We start from the raw sequence: 12,987 nt of genomic DNA on the forward strand, positions 1-12,987 counted from the left end.
TAGGCCCTATTTCTGAAATATTTCAATTTTACGACAATAATAATGGTTTGCGACCACAACATCAGAACAAATAAGGGAATGAAAATGAGACGTCTGTACACAACCGTACTGGGCATTACATTGGTCCAAATCATGACCCGAATTATCAGGGGGCAAACACAATTTATTTTTCAAAATACTTTGTGTTTATCGAAATAAAAGTCCAATTACTAAATCATTTTGATATGCCTTTCCCTTTGTACATTGATAATCAATTTTAGAATTTTGAATCAGTTTTTAAATATTTAGTAAATAAAAATTATAATTAAAATTTCAATTTATCGAATTTCAACATATCAATGAAAAACCATTGGAAAATGCATCATACATCCGTAAATTTTGTTTGAAAATATTGTATTCGAAAAGATCGGAAAATTTTACAAATGTTTCATGTTTTAACATTGTAAATCGGATGTTGCGACGAATAAAAGAAGGTCTTTTGAGCAGACACCCTGTCCGTCTTGTGGGTGTTGATGAGCTAAAAGCTATTTTTATTCATTAATAATGATTCGCGTTTAAAAACAATTCATCTTACATTGGTCTTCTTCTACACCGATGGTCACTCTAGTCCACACTGTTTTCCCAGTGTCTGATCCTGTGATAGTAGATTTAAGTTTAGGTTAAGTACTAACACTAGTCCTAAGTTAAGATTAATTGCATGAGCTTGTCACTAACCGTAATCCTAAATATTTGGCTCTGGCCTCCGCTAGAATCTCACGCTGTATCACGATCACTACACTGACTTTTGGATACGCTTTTAAATTCAGTATCCGCCGCAGAACGATCTACCTCGATCGTCTCAGCGATACTTTTACAAAAGCACTTGGCGCGCAATCCGTTCGAACGAACTTTGTTATTGTTTTTTTTTCTTTGTTTTTCTCGTCCAGCTTCGCAGAACACTGCCACGACGTACGTCGCGATGTCGATCGTGAAAGCTGAAATCGGATCACGCGTCGCTTTGTTTGAACGCGCTGCTTCAACGGCGACGCTACTATGGGCCGGCGCGATTCACCGTAACATTTCTCCGACCCGTGGGGAAGGTGTGGTATTTCCAGATCTTCCTCACCTGCTAACACGTACGGTCGCGCCAGAGTCTCTTTAGACATCCCATGATCTCGATTCCTGGAAACCCCAACACACGGTCTCTTTCCCGACCCGTGTGAGAGTGTCCTGGTACGGTCTCCGGCTTCATTCCAAGCGTTACACGCCGGCTTGGGTGGCGAGGTTGAAGACGCTTCACGAGAACTCTTCTCCTTATCACTTCTCACCAGTCCCGGGTGCATCCGCTGCTTCCTTGCCGGCTCCGGCCGTCCTGATGCTGAATTCTTAGCCGCTTGATTCTTGTGGAATTTGGCGCTGGTGCCACCGATGATCACTTCGTGATCCACTGCATCGTTGTCCAGTGGCTTTTGTCCCGACAAACCTAATGGATGAGTTATCACCAGTCCCGGTGAACCTGACGGATCCATCGACTTTAGTCCCGGCGAACCTGACAGACCTTTCGACCTTCTTCCCGGTAAATGTGCTGAGAATGATGACGCTTGTCCCGGTATGTCGGACAGACAAACCACCGACTTTGACAAACAGAGATCGAGTGCAGATCGTCTTCCTCCTCGAGCCAACATGTCCACCAACTCTTCATCCCGTACTCGAAATGTTTCTGACCGACTTGCAAGCTCCGTCTTAATCTTGGCCCGCTCAGCATCGCGCTGTGACAGCTCCTGCCCTTGCCGGATCTGTGGTTCCCGACGTACCCGCTCCGATGGTTGCTCCACTCGGAACCTACGGGCCTCAAGATTCCCCAGTCTCGAACGAGCCCTCCGCCGGAGGTGGATGATGTCCCGCTTGTGCTGGCGGCCTTCGACGACTGCTTTTGGTGAAACTTCTGGGATGGTTTTTGGCATTGGCGACCGATGAAAGAACGATCCAGAGCAGCGTTGATATCGACGATGCCCTCTCCTTCTTGGCGACCACAGCTTACCATCCGCTCCGTATCCGGCCAGATTCATAGCTGGCAGTGTGAACCGACTTCTTCCTGGTTCAATGGCGACCACAATCTTTTAGAATGTTGCTACTGAAATGCGATAGTCTTTTGAGCGTGCACCGTTAGTGTTGGTGCAGATATGCGCTAAAAGCTGCATAAAGTTTATTAGCATAAAATCATCAAATTTGTTTACAAATGACTTACATTGGTCTATCTTTTCGCCTTCAACATAGCATCAATCAATTTACATTGCCCAAGCCCTGCTTTCCTATAGTTTAAGGTTTTAATTAGCTAGTATTTTTAATAAATTGCATGACTTAGAACTTACTGAATCTAACCTAAAAGTCAACGGCCTGAATTGGCCAACAAATCGTGCCTTTGCTGGGTCAAAACTGTAATTATTTTTAGGATAAGTTAACGAAATCAATTACTAGCCACACCGTTCTTACGGTGCCATTAGAACACTTAAATTACATTTTAAATGTAAAACTTAACACCAATAGAACTTTGCGCGCAGTCAAATACAATTTGCACATTATTTACATCTCATGCACTGACTGTTTTGCATGACATCTGACATCTGGCACGTTCATACGCCTCGCTTCAATTTGACGCTCCGCTTAAATTCGTGGGACGGCGCTATCCGCCGTAGCATTCCCCGACCCGTAAGACATTATTCTCGGATTTTGCCTTACACACCTTTTCGTCTAGCGAATTCAAGCTTCCGTTCTTCTCCGTAATCCTGTTGCTGCTTCTGTAAACTCCCAAACACGGTTCCTGTTGAATATCTCCTGTACTACAGAAAATTCTTCTCCGTAGTCTGCTAACAATCCCCGACCCGTGTGGGAACATCTTCGAAACTTTCGTACAGAATTCGATACAGCTGCTTGATCTTTTTGACGAGGATGAATGCACCAAACGTAAGTGCTCCTCCTTACCGCCTTTCCTGTTGATCAGTCTGCCTCGCCCTTCCGGACGGATTCGGAACCGGATACGTTGCCATTCGAGAAATGGGTGCACGCATTCGTATGTGCTCATGCTCACCCTGCTGACGATCTTCTCGTGAACCTCTGAACAGTAGCGCTTTAGCGTTTGCCCCCGCAAACCTATCGAACTTGTCTCCGATTGTTCCGGCAATCCTGACGGACCTTTTGGCATAAGTCCCGGCGAACCTGACAGACCTGCCGACTGTAGTCCCGGTGAGCCGGACGAACCTTTTGACCTTTGTCCCGACGTACCTGACAGACATGCCAAACCTTGTCCCGGAAAACCTGACGGACCGGTTGAAAATAGTCCCGGTGAACTTGACGGATACAAATCTGGTGCCAATCGTCTACCTTCTTTAGGCAACTTGTCCTCTAAAGCTCCTTCCAGTGCTCTTAGAATATCAGCTTCCTCCTGGAATCTCTCCTGTGCCTGCCGGATCTGGTGTTCTCGACGTGCCGGCTCCATGAGATTCTTCAGCCGTTGACAACGAATGATTGTGGTGCTTTTGGCCATTCGTTCGGTTTGCGGCTACGCTTGGCAATGTGAACCAACTTCCTACTAGGGGGTTTCGTGGTGCTTGTCGACAGCAATCTTTTAGAATATTGCGACTGAAATGCGATAGTCTTTTGAGCGTGCACCGTTAGTGTTGGTGCAGATATGCGCTAAAAGATTGGTCTATCTTTTCGCCTTCAACCAGGGGGATGCTAACCGGCGGCCATCTTGGAGGCAGAGATCAATTTGACAACGCACACACACACACACACAAACACGCAGACACGTTGCGCTCGAAAACAAAAACAAATCTTCCTTGCTTGTTCGACTCCTTGTTTAGATTTATTGTTCGGTCGTGTTTAGCTACAATGAAGTGCATCGTACCGTCCTGTACCACGGATTTTCACCAAATTCCCGTAGGAATCACGCAACATCGGTTCCCTGTTGACGAAATCCGCCAAGCTCAGTGGTTTGAAGCTATTCTCGCGGCCGAAAAGTGCCATCCAAACGTCCTATCAACGGTCAACTTTAAGCGTGATCGAATTTGTTCGAAGCATTTTCACATCGCATTCTTCTATAAAGTGAACGATCAAATAAGGTTGTACAAACATGCAACGCCATTCGCAGAACCGCAACGGAACAGACCCAACAGGTATGTTAAAAACCTCAATTGTAAATTGAATTATAACCATATTATAAAATGTACAGCGTCACCGAGGCATCAGTAGCGGCTCGGGCAGTCCCACATCCGTACATCGCTGCCTGCAGACCAGGTGCGGTGAATGCGGGGTCAGCAGCGACAGTTAACAATCAACCAGTTAGCGGCGACCTTCCCGAAACCGATGTTCCAATCGCTGGGCTTTCGGTGGCATTGCACGGCCGTCGAGGTCAACGAGTTCCCGCTAAAACTTTGCCTAACTCAGGCCACGTCGCCGTGTCCGGTGTCAGCTATCGGATTGCTGATCCATCCGTCCGTCCAGCTCAGCCGGTCATCCACCAGAGATTTAATCCCTACGCTACCCGCGTCGTGCATCCAGTGCCTCGTTCGGGCCGCGCCGCTATCCCCGGTACAGGCATTCGGGATGCTGCCATTGGCCATGGGCCATTGGTGCGGATAAACGGCGACCCGGGTCAACAAGCGTTCTGTAACACCGTACTCGGATTGGGTACTGTGAATGACATTCCGAACACACACATCGGCCGTACAGGTCAACAAGTTCTCGCTGACAATAGGCCAGGTCACGTAACCATTTCCGGTGTCAGCTATCGGATTGCTGATCCATCCGTCCGACCAGGTCAGCCGGTCATCCACCAGAGATTTAATCCCTACGCTACCCGCGTCGTGCATCCAGTCAGTGCATCAAGCAACTCCGAATCATGCCGGATGAGATTTTAATAGGTATGCACTTTGGCCGATGCTTGCCGATGCCGATGGTTTGCTGTCGCTGGTGGCGCTTCTCAACGTTCCCTTTTCGATCCAGGTCGTCTTCGTCCGAAGAGGACGTTTCTTGTATCGTCGACGTGGTTCTGAAAAGCAAAAGAAAGGTAAACAAAAGAGGCACAACTATACCTTGAGAGAAACTTACAACACACATTGCCCTAGTGTGTGACTTTGACTAGCTCAATCCGGCGCACGAGAGACCCCAGTGAAAGCTCCTCCGGTTTGTTGTCCACTTCGTGAGCTTCCCGTTCTTAGTAACTCCGTAGCAACTTTTCCGGGTCGTCTTCAATTTGCAGCTCTAAAAAATCGAACATTTCGAATAAGACACCAGGTAATAAATGCACCATTTCTATGGTTGCAGAAATAAAACACAACTTACATTTTCTATCGCAGCTTGCTTCGCCGCCAGCCTTTTCAGAGACATTGAAAAGTTCAAAGAAAAATCAGTTAAAACTGTTAAATAAAACGGTTAAAACACTATTTCATTAGCTTAAATAATCACACACTTAACCTTCCTCGAGCGAAATCAAATCACGTTTGTTTTGGTCCCAAAATTTTCTTTGTGGTGGTGTCGTGAATGACAGGTCTTTTGTTTCGGAGCCGAAGTTGACGGCTGTGGAGCCGAAACCGACAATTGATGATGGCTGCGCTGCAATTGCCTGTGTTGAGATACAGATGTCGCCCCCCTGCCTTCAACATAGCATCAATCAATTTACATTGCCCAAGCCCTGCTTTCTGAATCTAACCTAAAAGTCAACGGCCTGAATTGGCCAACAAATCGTGCCTTTGCTGGGTCAAAACTGTAATTATTTTTAGGATAAGTTAACGAAATCAATTACTAGCCACACCGTTCTTACGGTGCCATTAGAACACTTAAATTACATTTTAAATGTAAAACTTAACACCAATAGAACTTTGCGCGCAGTCAAATACAATTTGCACATTATTTACATCTCATGCACTGACTGTTTTGCACTGCACTACTTTTTGATTGCAAATTTGATTTTACATCGAAAAATGAAGTTGAAAAATTTTTTGCGACCAATATTTCGATTTTTTGAAAAAATCTGTATTGATTCAAAAAATTATAACTCGGTCAAAGAATTTTTGCCCATCCTGGAAATTTCTGAAAAGTTGGCATTTTATGTCCTCTAAATCACATCAAAAAATAAAAAAAAATAAAAATAGTGTTTTTTTGCAAATCAAGTTTTAGTGACAAAAAGTTAAATAAAAAATCACCAAATTTTTTTTTACCGTGTATCATTTTTTTCAGTGTAGTTCATATCCATACCTACAACTTTGCCGAAGACACCAAATCGATCAAGAAATTTCTTCAAAAGACACAGATTTTTGAATTTTCACATTTCATTTTTGTATGGACAGCTGTCAAATTTGTATGGAAAATTATATGGACAAACTAATGATGCAAAATGGCTTCTTTGGGCATACCGAAGGCATCAAAAAAGATTCAGTCTGATTAAAAAATACAAAAAAAATCGAATGACCGAAATCTGAGAAAATTGCTCAAAATGTAAAACCCGACGAAAAAAAAATTGCAAAAAATCCTGTTTCCGGTTTTGTAAATCGAAAATTCACAAAACTTTAAAAAAAAATGAATGCTACTACTTTAATTTTCATTGAAAATTTGAAAATAATTCCCCCCCCCCCCTAATTTTTCGGGCTTACTTTGAATAATGGGGAGGGGGGCGGGATGACAAAACTTTAAATACAATTTGTATAAGCCTTATTCGTAGTGAAATGTCTGGACTGTACAAATCCTAAAATCCAGTTTTCTGCAACTAGGACTTAACGAAAAAAATAGATAAGAACACGAAATAAATGTTTTTAAAAACTATCTATTTAACAGCAAATGCTGCAAAAAGAGAGTTATTTCAGCACGAGTCGTACACTTATCCAATGAGGTTCATCGAGTTGGATAAATACAACGAGTGATGAAAAAATCAAGTTTTGCAACGAGTTCCATACATTTTTTTTTTTTTTGCAATTCCGAAAAACATCCTTTAAACAGAATTTTAAATCATTCGTCCATGTCCAGGTGTCAATGAACGTTTAAATAAAAAAAATGTTGGAAATTATTACTTTTCAAAACATGTGCTGAAAAGTTCAACTTTTCATCATCCATTGATGAGAAGTGGACTTTTCAGCATTTGTTTCGAAAGGTTTTACTATTCGATTCTGTTATTTTTGTAAAGTAGGCTATTTCGTCGGAAAAAAAACCTATTTTTGCAATTCCGTCGTGAAACTACTCACTTTCCCTGTCATTCTTGAACGACGAAATAGCCTACTTTTCTGTACCAAAAATAACAGAATCGAATAGCAACACTTTTCAAAATAAATAAAGTTCTACTTTTCGGCACTCAAATGTGTGCTGAAAAGTAACACTTTTCAACATTTTTTTGGTTTAAACGATTTATTGACAAAATACATGAAAATTTGACTTATTTCACTCAGTGTGTGTTTTTTGGAATTGCAAAAAATGTTGTATGGAACTCGTTGCAAAACTTGATTTTTTCAGCACTCTTCGTATTTATCCAACTCGGTGATATCGTTGGATAAGTGTACGACTTGTGCTGAAAAAATCCTCTTTTTGCAACTTGTTGCATAAACTACTATTTTGGTTATTTTCATTTTTTTAGATTGATATATGTTTTAAGGGACTAAAACAGACATCTTCTGAGCCATAGTTCATGATGCTGCAAAATCTGGTTTAGGTTATATGAACCTTTGAAAAAATCGTATTTTAGGATAAAATAGAAAACCTGGACAAAAAAATGTACGATATTTTGAAAACCATTGGTCCGAAGGTTTAATTTTTAGCATTTAAAATTGGACAAACAGTTTAAAATTATTTTTCGAAAAGTATTTTTAAATTGCAAATCAACAACGAATAGAAATCAAAAATTCACACTCGAAAGTAGCTTTAACTTTAAATCGGTACATTTTATTTAAAAAAAAAATGTAAGGTTCTTTTGAAATTAAATTTTTCATTGAAAAAAAACTTGTATAATCTAGTGTAAACTATTGGAAAAAAACATTGTATAAGGTCATTCAGAAAAGACACAACATTTTAGTAAAGCATAAAAATTTATAAAGCATTTTGTGATTCTTTTTGCTTTCAAATTTTTAAAGTTTGGCTAGCATGATGATTCTTTTGCTCCTCCTCCCCTTGACCTAGACCAGGGCTGAGAGACATAAACATTGCATAATATATGTACCAGGTTTACATGACTTAAGCTTAAGTACAACGTTTTTGTTTCGACATAAAGCTTGATTTTAACTACAAATTTGCAGTTTGTCTCTTTTTTTAATGCCCATGAAATAAAAAAAAAACAAATTTTCTTAAGTTCAGCAAATTTGATGGCCAATATCTCAGCAACTAATGATATAACTTTCAATTTCAAAATGAAACGATTGTAAAAAAAAATGATCTTTAAACTAACATTGCAAAAAGGGTCAAATATTTATTTTTTGGTATTATTTATAAATGTTGAAAAAATAATAGCTTTGTGGAATTAATTTTGGCCTTAATCATCTAAAGCTCAAAAGTGACGGTTTTTTGTTCCCTCCAACACATCAACGAGCTTGAAAAAAAAAATAATAAAAAATACGAATTTTGGGAAATAATTATTTTGTAAAAAAGTTGATTGTGAACGTTTCGAACAGAGCATAGTTTCCATAATTTGATTGATTTCAAAACTAAAACCTACTCAAATAGTTGCCTCCTAATTTCGTCCAACTAATTTCAACGATGGTCAACATAGTTTTCATCAATCATCAACTCCAACACCAATTCCCGCCCCAAATAATTAAACCCGGAAAACTATTCCAGATTCCGATGCTGCCCATTCAGGTTTTTGGCAGCACGCGAGCCGTGCAACCACGAGGGAGCCACCGCCAAAAAGGGAATATGAAATTGCCATTTGATTGAATAAATTGAATTTTAATTTTCAATTCACAAACTTTTGCACTAGTCAGTGCCAAACTATGGTGCGTTGGAGCAAGCGTGCGAGTGTGAGTGAATTAATTCGTTTGAATTAGTCAAATTGTTTATTTATTAAAATGAGTTTCGGCGAATTTTGTGCGAGTGTGTTGGTGACTGGCAGTGCCGAGCGGGAGTTTCAAAATTTTGCAGCTCACATGGGCTGCCACCCTCCTATCAAATGAGTCCTACAAGTAGAGCTCTTGATGTGGTGGTGTGAGTGTCAAACTCAGCGCGCGGGAAATGGAAATTCGATTTCGGAAATAAATTTCACCGTTTAATTTAGACTGGGAGTAAATAGAGTGGATGGGTGGAAGCTAACTTTGAAACTTTGTGTGCGCACTTTGTTTGGCTCCAAGAACTAGTTTTAATTGGATACGTAGGCTGAAAATTAAATGCAGACTCATTTGGTGACAGAATTTGTATGCCTGAATGGCATAATAGAAATTAAATTTGGTAAGCATAATTGTGTTGGTGGAGTTTGATAGGCAATTAGTATAACTTGGTCCAATTTATATTGGATTAAATTTGCACAAATTTATCCACGTATTTTTGACTTGGGACTATTTTGAGAAAAAATTAAATTTTCTTTTGAAAAATAAAACTATTCAATAATGATCATTCTTCAAATGCAAAAAAAAATGTATGGAAGCTTTCAGAAATCAGCCAATTCTTGAGAAAATTGAGGGCATGAATAAAGAATCATCACAAATAAGCATACATTTGAGTTGTTATGTTCATTCGTGTTCATCTGCATCTAGCACTAAATTTATCCTGCAAAATAAACATCCAATTGCAGTATCATACAGCAACAAAGCAACTGCCAATGATGGTGCTTTTCGTCGCAAATATATGGTTTCACTGTGGAGCTTCACAAAATGCAGTTGCAATTGTTTGCCCGAATGGATACGAATATCCAATGCCAGTTCCGGTGATGCCCCCCGGTCGTCTAAAACCCAGTCTGCACAGAGTTGTTTAAAAATTCAAATACCCAACGTCAATATTTAATCAGTAGCAGCAGCAGTCTCGTAGATCGCGACACCGGGAATAACAAACTTGCGCAGAACAGAACGGAACGGAAATGCATTTTGCAAATGGGATGCACCGAACTTAGACATGCACCACACACAAAGACACTCCTGGGAGGGGGAGTGATGGCCATCAGGTGCAAATGGCAGCGCGCCGGATGGCCGGAAGTTGTTTCGTGTTGTTCTGCGACTACTGCTGCTGTTGCTGTTTAGAAGACGACAAAGACAACGCAAACGCGGGGTTCTGGCTGTGAAGATCAGCGCTGCGGAATTTGTCGGGGTGTTTATCTAGCCTTCCGAGAGACATCGCGACCGTCTTTGTGAAATCTGGTTCGAAAGGGGTGAATTTAAAAAAAAAATACAGATATAAAATAATTTCATTTTTAATTAACTGATTTAACGGTTCGTTCGGTGATCAAAGAACTGCTAATTTATAAGAAGAATATGATAAAAATTATAGGTGAATAGGTGCCTAGTCAATGAAGATGGTTTGTTTTTGTTTTTGTTTTTGTAGGAGCCTAGTATCACAGAAGAAGAATAAAAAGGACGGAAAACTATAGGCCTATAGCCATACATACTTCTAATTAATTAGTAGAGCAACTATCTACGAAATCGGTCTTTTTTCTTCAATTTATTTTTTTGATTTTTTTAATCCGACAGAAACTTTTGTGGTGCCATCGGTATGCCCAAAGAAGCCATTTTGCATCATTAGTTTGTCTATATAATTTTGAATACAAATTTGCCAGCTGTCCATACAAAAATGATGTATGAAAATTCAAAAATCTGTATCTTTTGAAGGAATTTCTTGATCGATTTGGTGTCTTCGGCAAAGTTGTAGGTATGGATATGGACTACACTGGAAAAAATAATACACGGTAAAAAAAAAATGATTTTTAATTGAACTTTTTATCACTAAAACTTGATTTGCAAAAAAAACACAATATTTTTTTTTATTTTTTGATGTGGTGCAGTTTATCAAAATTTCACAAAAATACTTTTCAATTGCAAATTTGATTTTACATAAAAAAATGAAGTTGAAAATTTTTTGCGACCAATTTTTCGATTTTTGAAAAAAATCATAATTGACTAAAAAAATCATAACTCGTTCAAAGATTTTTTGCACAACCTGGAAATTTCTGAAAAGTTGGCATTTGATGTCCTCTAAATCATATCAAAAAATAAATAAAAATAAAAATAGTGTTTTTTTTGCAAATCAAGTTTTAGTTACAAAATAGACAAAATAAAAAAACAACATTTTTTTACCGCGTATCACTTTTTTCCAGTGTAGTCCGTATCCATACCTACAACTTTGCCGAAGACACCAAATCGATCAAAAAATTCCTTTAAAAGATGCAGATTTTTGAATTTTCATACATCATTTCTGTATGGGCAACTGCCAAATTTGTATGGAAAATTATATGGACAAACTAATGATGCAAAATGGCTTCTTTGGGCATACCTAAGGCTACCAACTGAACGGATTTTTTCCTTACCATACGGATTTTCGAACCTCTTCGCGGATTTTTGTAGGGAATTTTAAGTATAATACGGATTTGTACGGAATTTCAACAACATTTTAATCATTGAATTGCTTTTTTGATTTGGTCGAAGCTTTTGTTAACTAGAAATTTTTATTTTTCTATAGTTTGATTTAACCCTCTACCGCCCAATTTTTTTTCGATTTTTTTATTTTTCCCGTGTTCAGGAGGTCATTTTGAGCATCTTTTGTTCTACGATAAACTTCACTTCTCTTGTTTTATGTTTTTCTTGTTGTATTTTTAGTATTTTAATTTTCATTTATCTTGTTTAGTTTATGTTTGTTTTTGGTAGTATTTGGCCTATTCTGACACCTCCTATCATTACATTTTGCCTTTCTAATTTTTTTTATGTTTTTGCAGTCACTTTTTCAATTTTTTACTTGTTTTTCCCTTTTTCTGCTATAGAATGACACCATTATCATTTGAGCAATTCTCTACGAAATCGGATTTTTTCTTCAATTTTAATTTTTGTATTTTTTAATCCGACTGAAACTTTTTTGGTGCCTTTGGTATGCCCAAAGAAGCCATTTTGCATCATTAGTTTGTCCATATAATTTTCCATACAAATTTGACAGCTGCCCATACAAAAATGATGCATGAAAATTCAAAAATCTGTATCTTTTGAAGGAATTTTTTGATCGATTTGGTGTCTTCGGCAAAGTTGTAGGTATGGATATGGACTACACTGGAAAAAAATAATACACGGTAAAAAAAATTGGTGATTTTTTATTTAACTTTTTATCACTAATACTTGATTTACAAAAAAACACCATTTTTGTTTTTTTTTTTATATTTTTTGATATGTTTTAGAGGACATAAAATGCCAACTTTTCAGAAATTTCCAGGTTGTGCAAAAAATCATTGACCAAGTAATGATTTTTTTAATTAATACTGATTTTTTCAAAAAATCAAAATTTTGGCTGTAAAAATTTTTCAACTTTATTTTTCGATGTAAAATCAAATTTGCAATCAAAAAGTACCTTAGTGAAATTTTGATAAAGTGCACCGTTTTCAAGTTATAGCCATAATTATGTGACTTTTTTGAAAATAGTCGTAGTTTTTCATTTTTTTTAATTAGTGCACATGTTTGCCCAGTTTTGAAAAAAATATTTTTGAAAAGCTCAGAAAATTCTCTATATTTTGCTTCTTTGGACTTTGTTAATACGACCCTTAGTTGCTGAAATATTGCAATGCAAAGGTTTAAAAACAGGAAAATTGATGTTTTCTAAGTCTCACCCAAACAACCCACCATTTTCTATCGTCAATATCTCAGAAACTAATGGTCCGATTTTCAATGTTAATGTATGAAACATTTGTGAAATTTTCCGATCTTTTCAAAACATATATTTTCAAAATTTTCAAATCAAGACTAACATTTTAAAAGGGCGTAATATTGAATGTTTGCAATATCTCAGCAACTAAAGATCGTATCAACAAAGTCCGAAGAAACAAAATATAGAAAATTTTCTCAGCTTTTC

General features: G+C 38.3%; 2 protein-coding genes and 1 long non-coding RNA gene across 8 annotated transcripts; 1 reads left to right on the forward strand and 2 right to left on the reverse strand.

Annotated features, from left to right (window-relative positions):
* Window positions 1–498: 498 nt before the first annotated feature.
* On the reverse strand, window positions 499–3,697 carry LOC120421700 (uncharacterized). 6 transcript variants are annotated; one of them, XM_039584939.2, is made up of 5 exons: window positions 2,498–3,697; window positions 2,352–2,415; window positions 2,228–2,291; window positions 715–2,174; window positions 499–634 (listed from the first exon to the last, which is right to left on the reverse strand). In XM_039584939.2, the coding sequence occupies exon 4, from the start codon at window positions 2,046–2,048 to the stop codon at window positions 825–827; it is 1,224 nt and encodes a 407-aa protein (XP_039440873.1). In that variant the 5' UTR covers window positions 2,049–2,174; window positions 2,228–2,291; window positions 2,352–2,415; window positions 2,498–3,697; the 3' UTR covers window positions 499–634; window positions 715–824. The 6 variants fall into 6 exon arrangements, with proteins under 6 accessions (XP_039440873.1, XP_052564627.1, XP_052564629.1 ...); XM_052708667.1 differs by having other exon boundaries at window positions 2,352–3,697; XM_052708669.1 differs by having other exon boundaries at window positions 715–2,415.
* Window positions 3,698–4,212: 515 nt separating this feature from the next.
* LOC128093083 (uncharacterized) lies at window positions 4,213–5,230 on the reverse strand. Its single transcript, XM_052708670.1, has 2 exons — window positions 5,089–5,230; window positions 4,213–5,029 (listed from the first exon to the last, which is right to left on the reverse strand). Exon 2 carries the CDS (start codon window positions 4,848–4,850, stop codon window positions 4,422–4,424), a length of 429 nt encoding a protein of 142 aa, XP_052564630.1. The 5' UTR covers window positions 4,851–5,029; window positions 5,089–5,230; the 3' UTR covers window positions 4,213–4,421.
* On the forward strand, window positions 5,137–5,632 carry LOC120421702 (uncharacterized). Its single transcript, XR_005606009.2, has 2 exons — window positions 5,137–5,274; window positions 5,337–5,632. It is a non-coding gene; the product is annotated as an uncharacterized LOC120421702 (long non-coding RNA).
* The last annotated feature ends 7,355 nt before the right edge of the window (window positions 5,633–12,987 follow it).

This window comes from Culex pipiens, chromosome 2, assembly GCF_016801865.2.
Source record: "Culex pipiens pallens isolate TS chromosome 2, TS_CPP_V2, whole genome shotgun sequence".
Lineage (NCBI taxonomy): Eukaryota > Metazoa > Arthropoda > Insecta > Diptera > Culicidae > Culex > Culex pipiens.

Coding starts and splice junctions, on each gene's coding strand:
- LOC120421700 (XM_039584939.2), bottom strand. CDS start 2,048: ATGAATCTGGCCGGATACGGAGCGGATGGTAAGCTGTGGTCGCCAAGA.
- LOC128093083 (XM_052708670.1), bottom strand. CDS start 4,850: ATGCACGACGCGGGTAGCGTAGGGATTAAATCTCTGGTGGATGACCGG.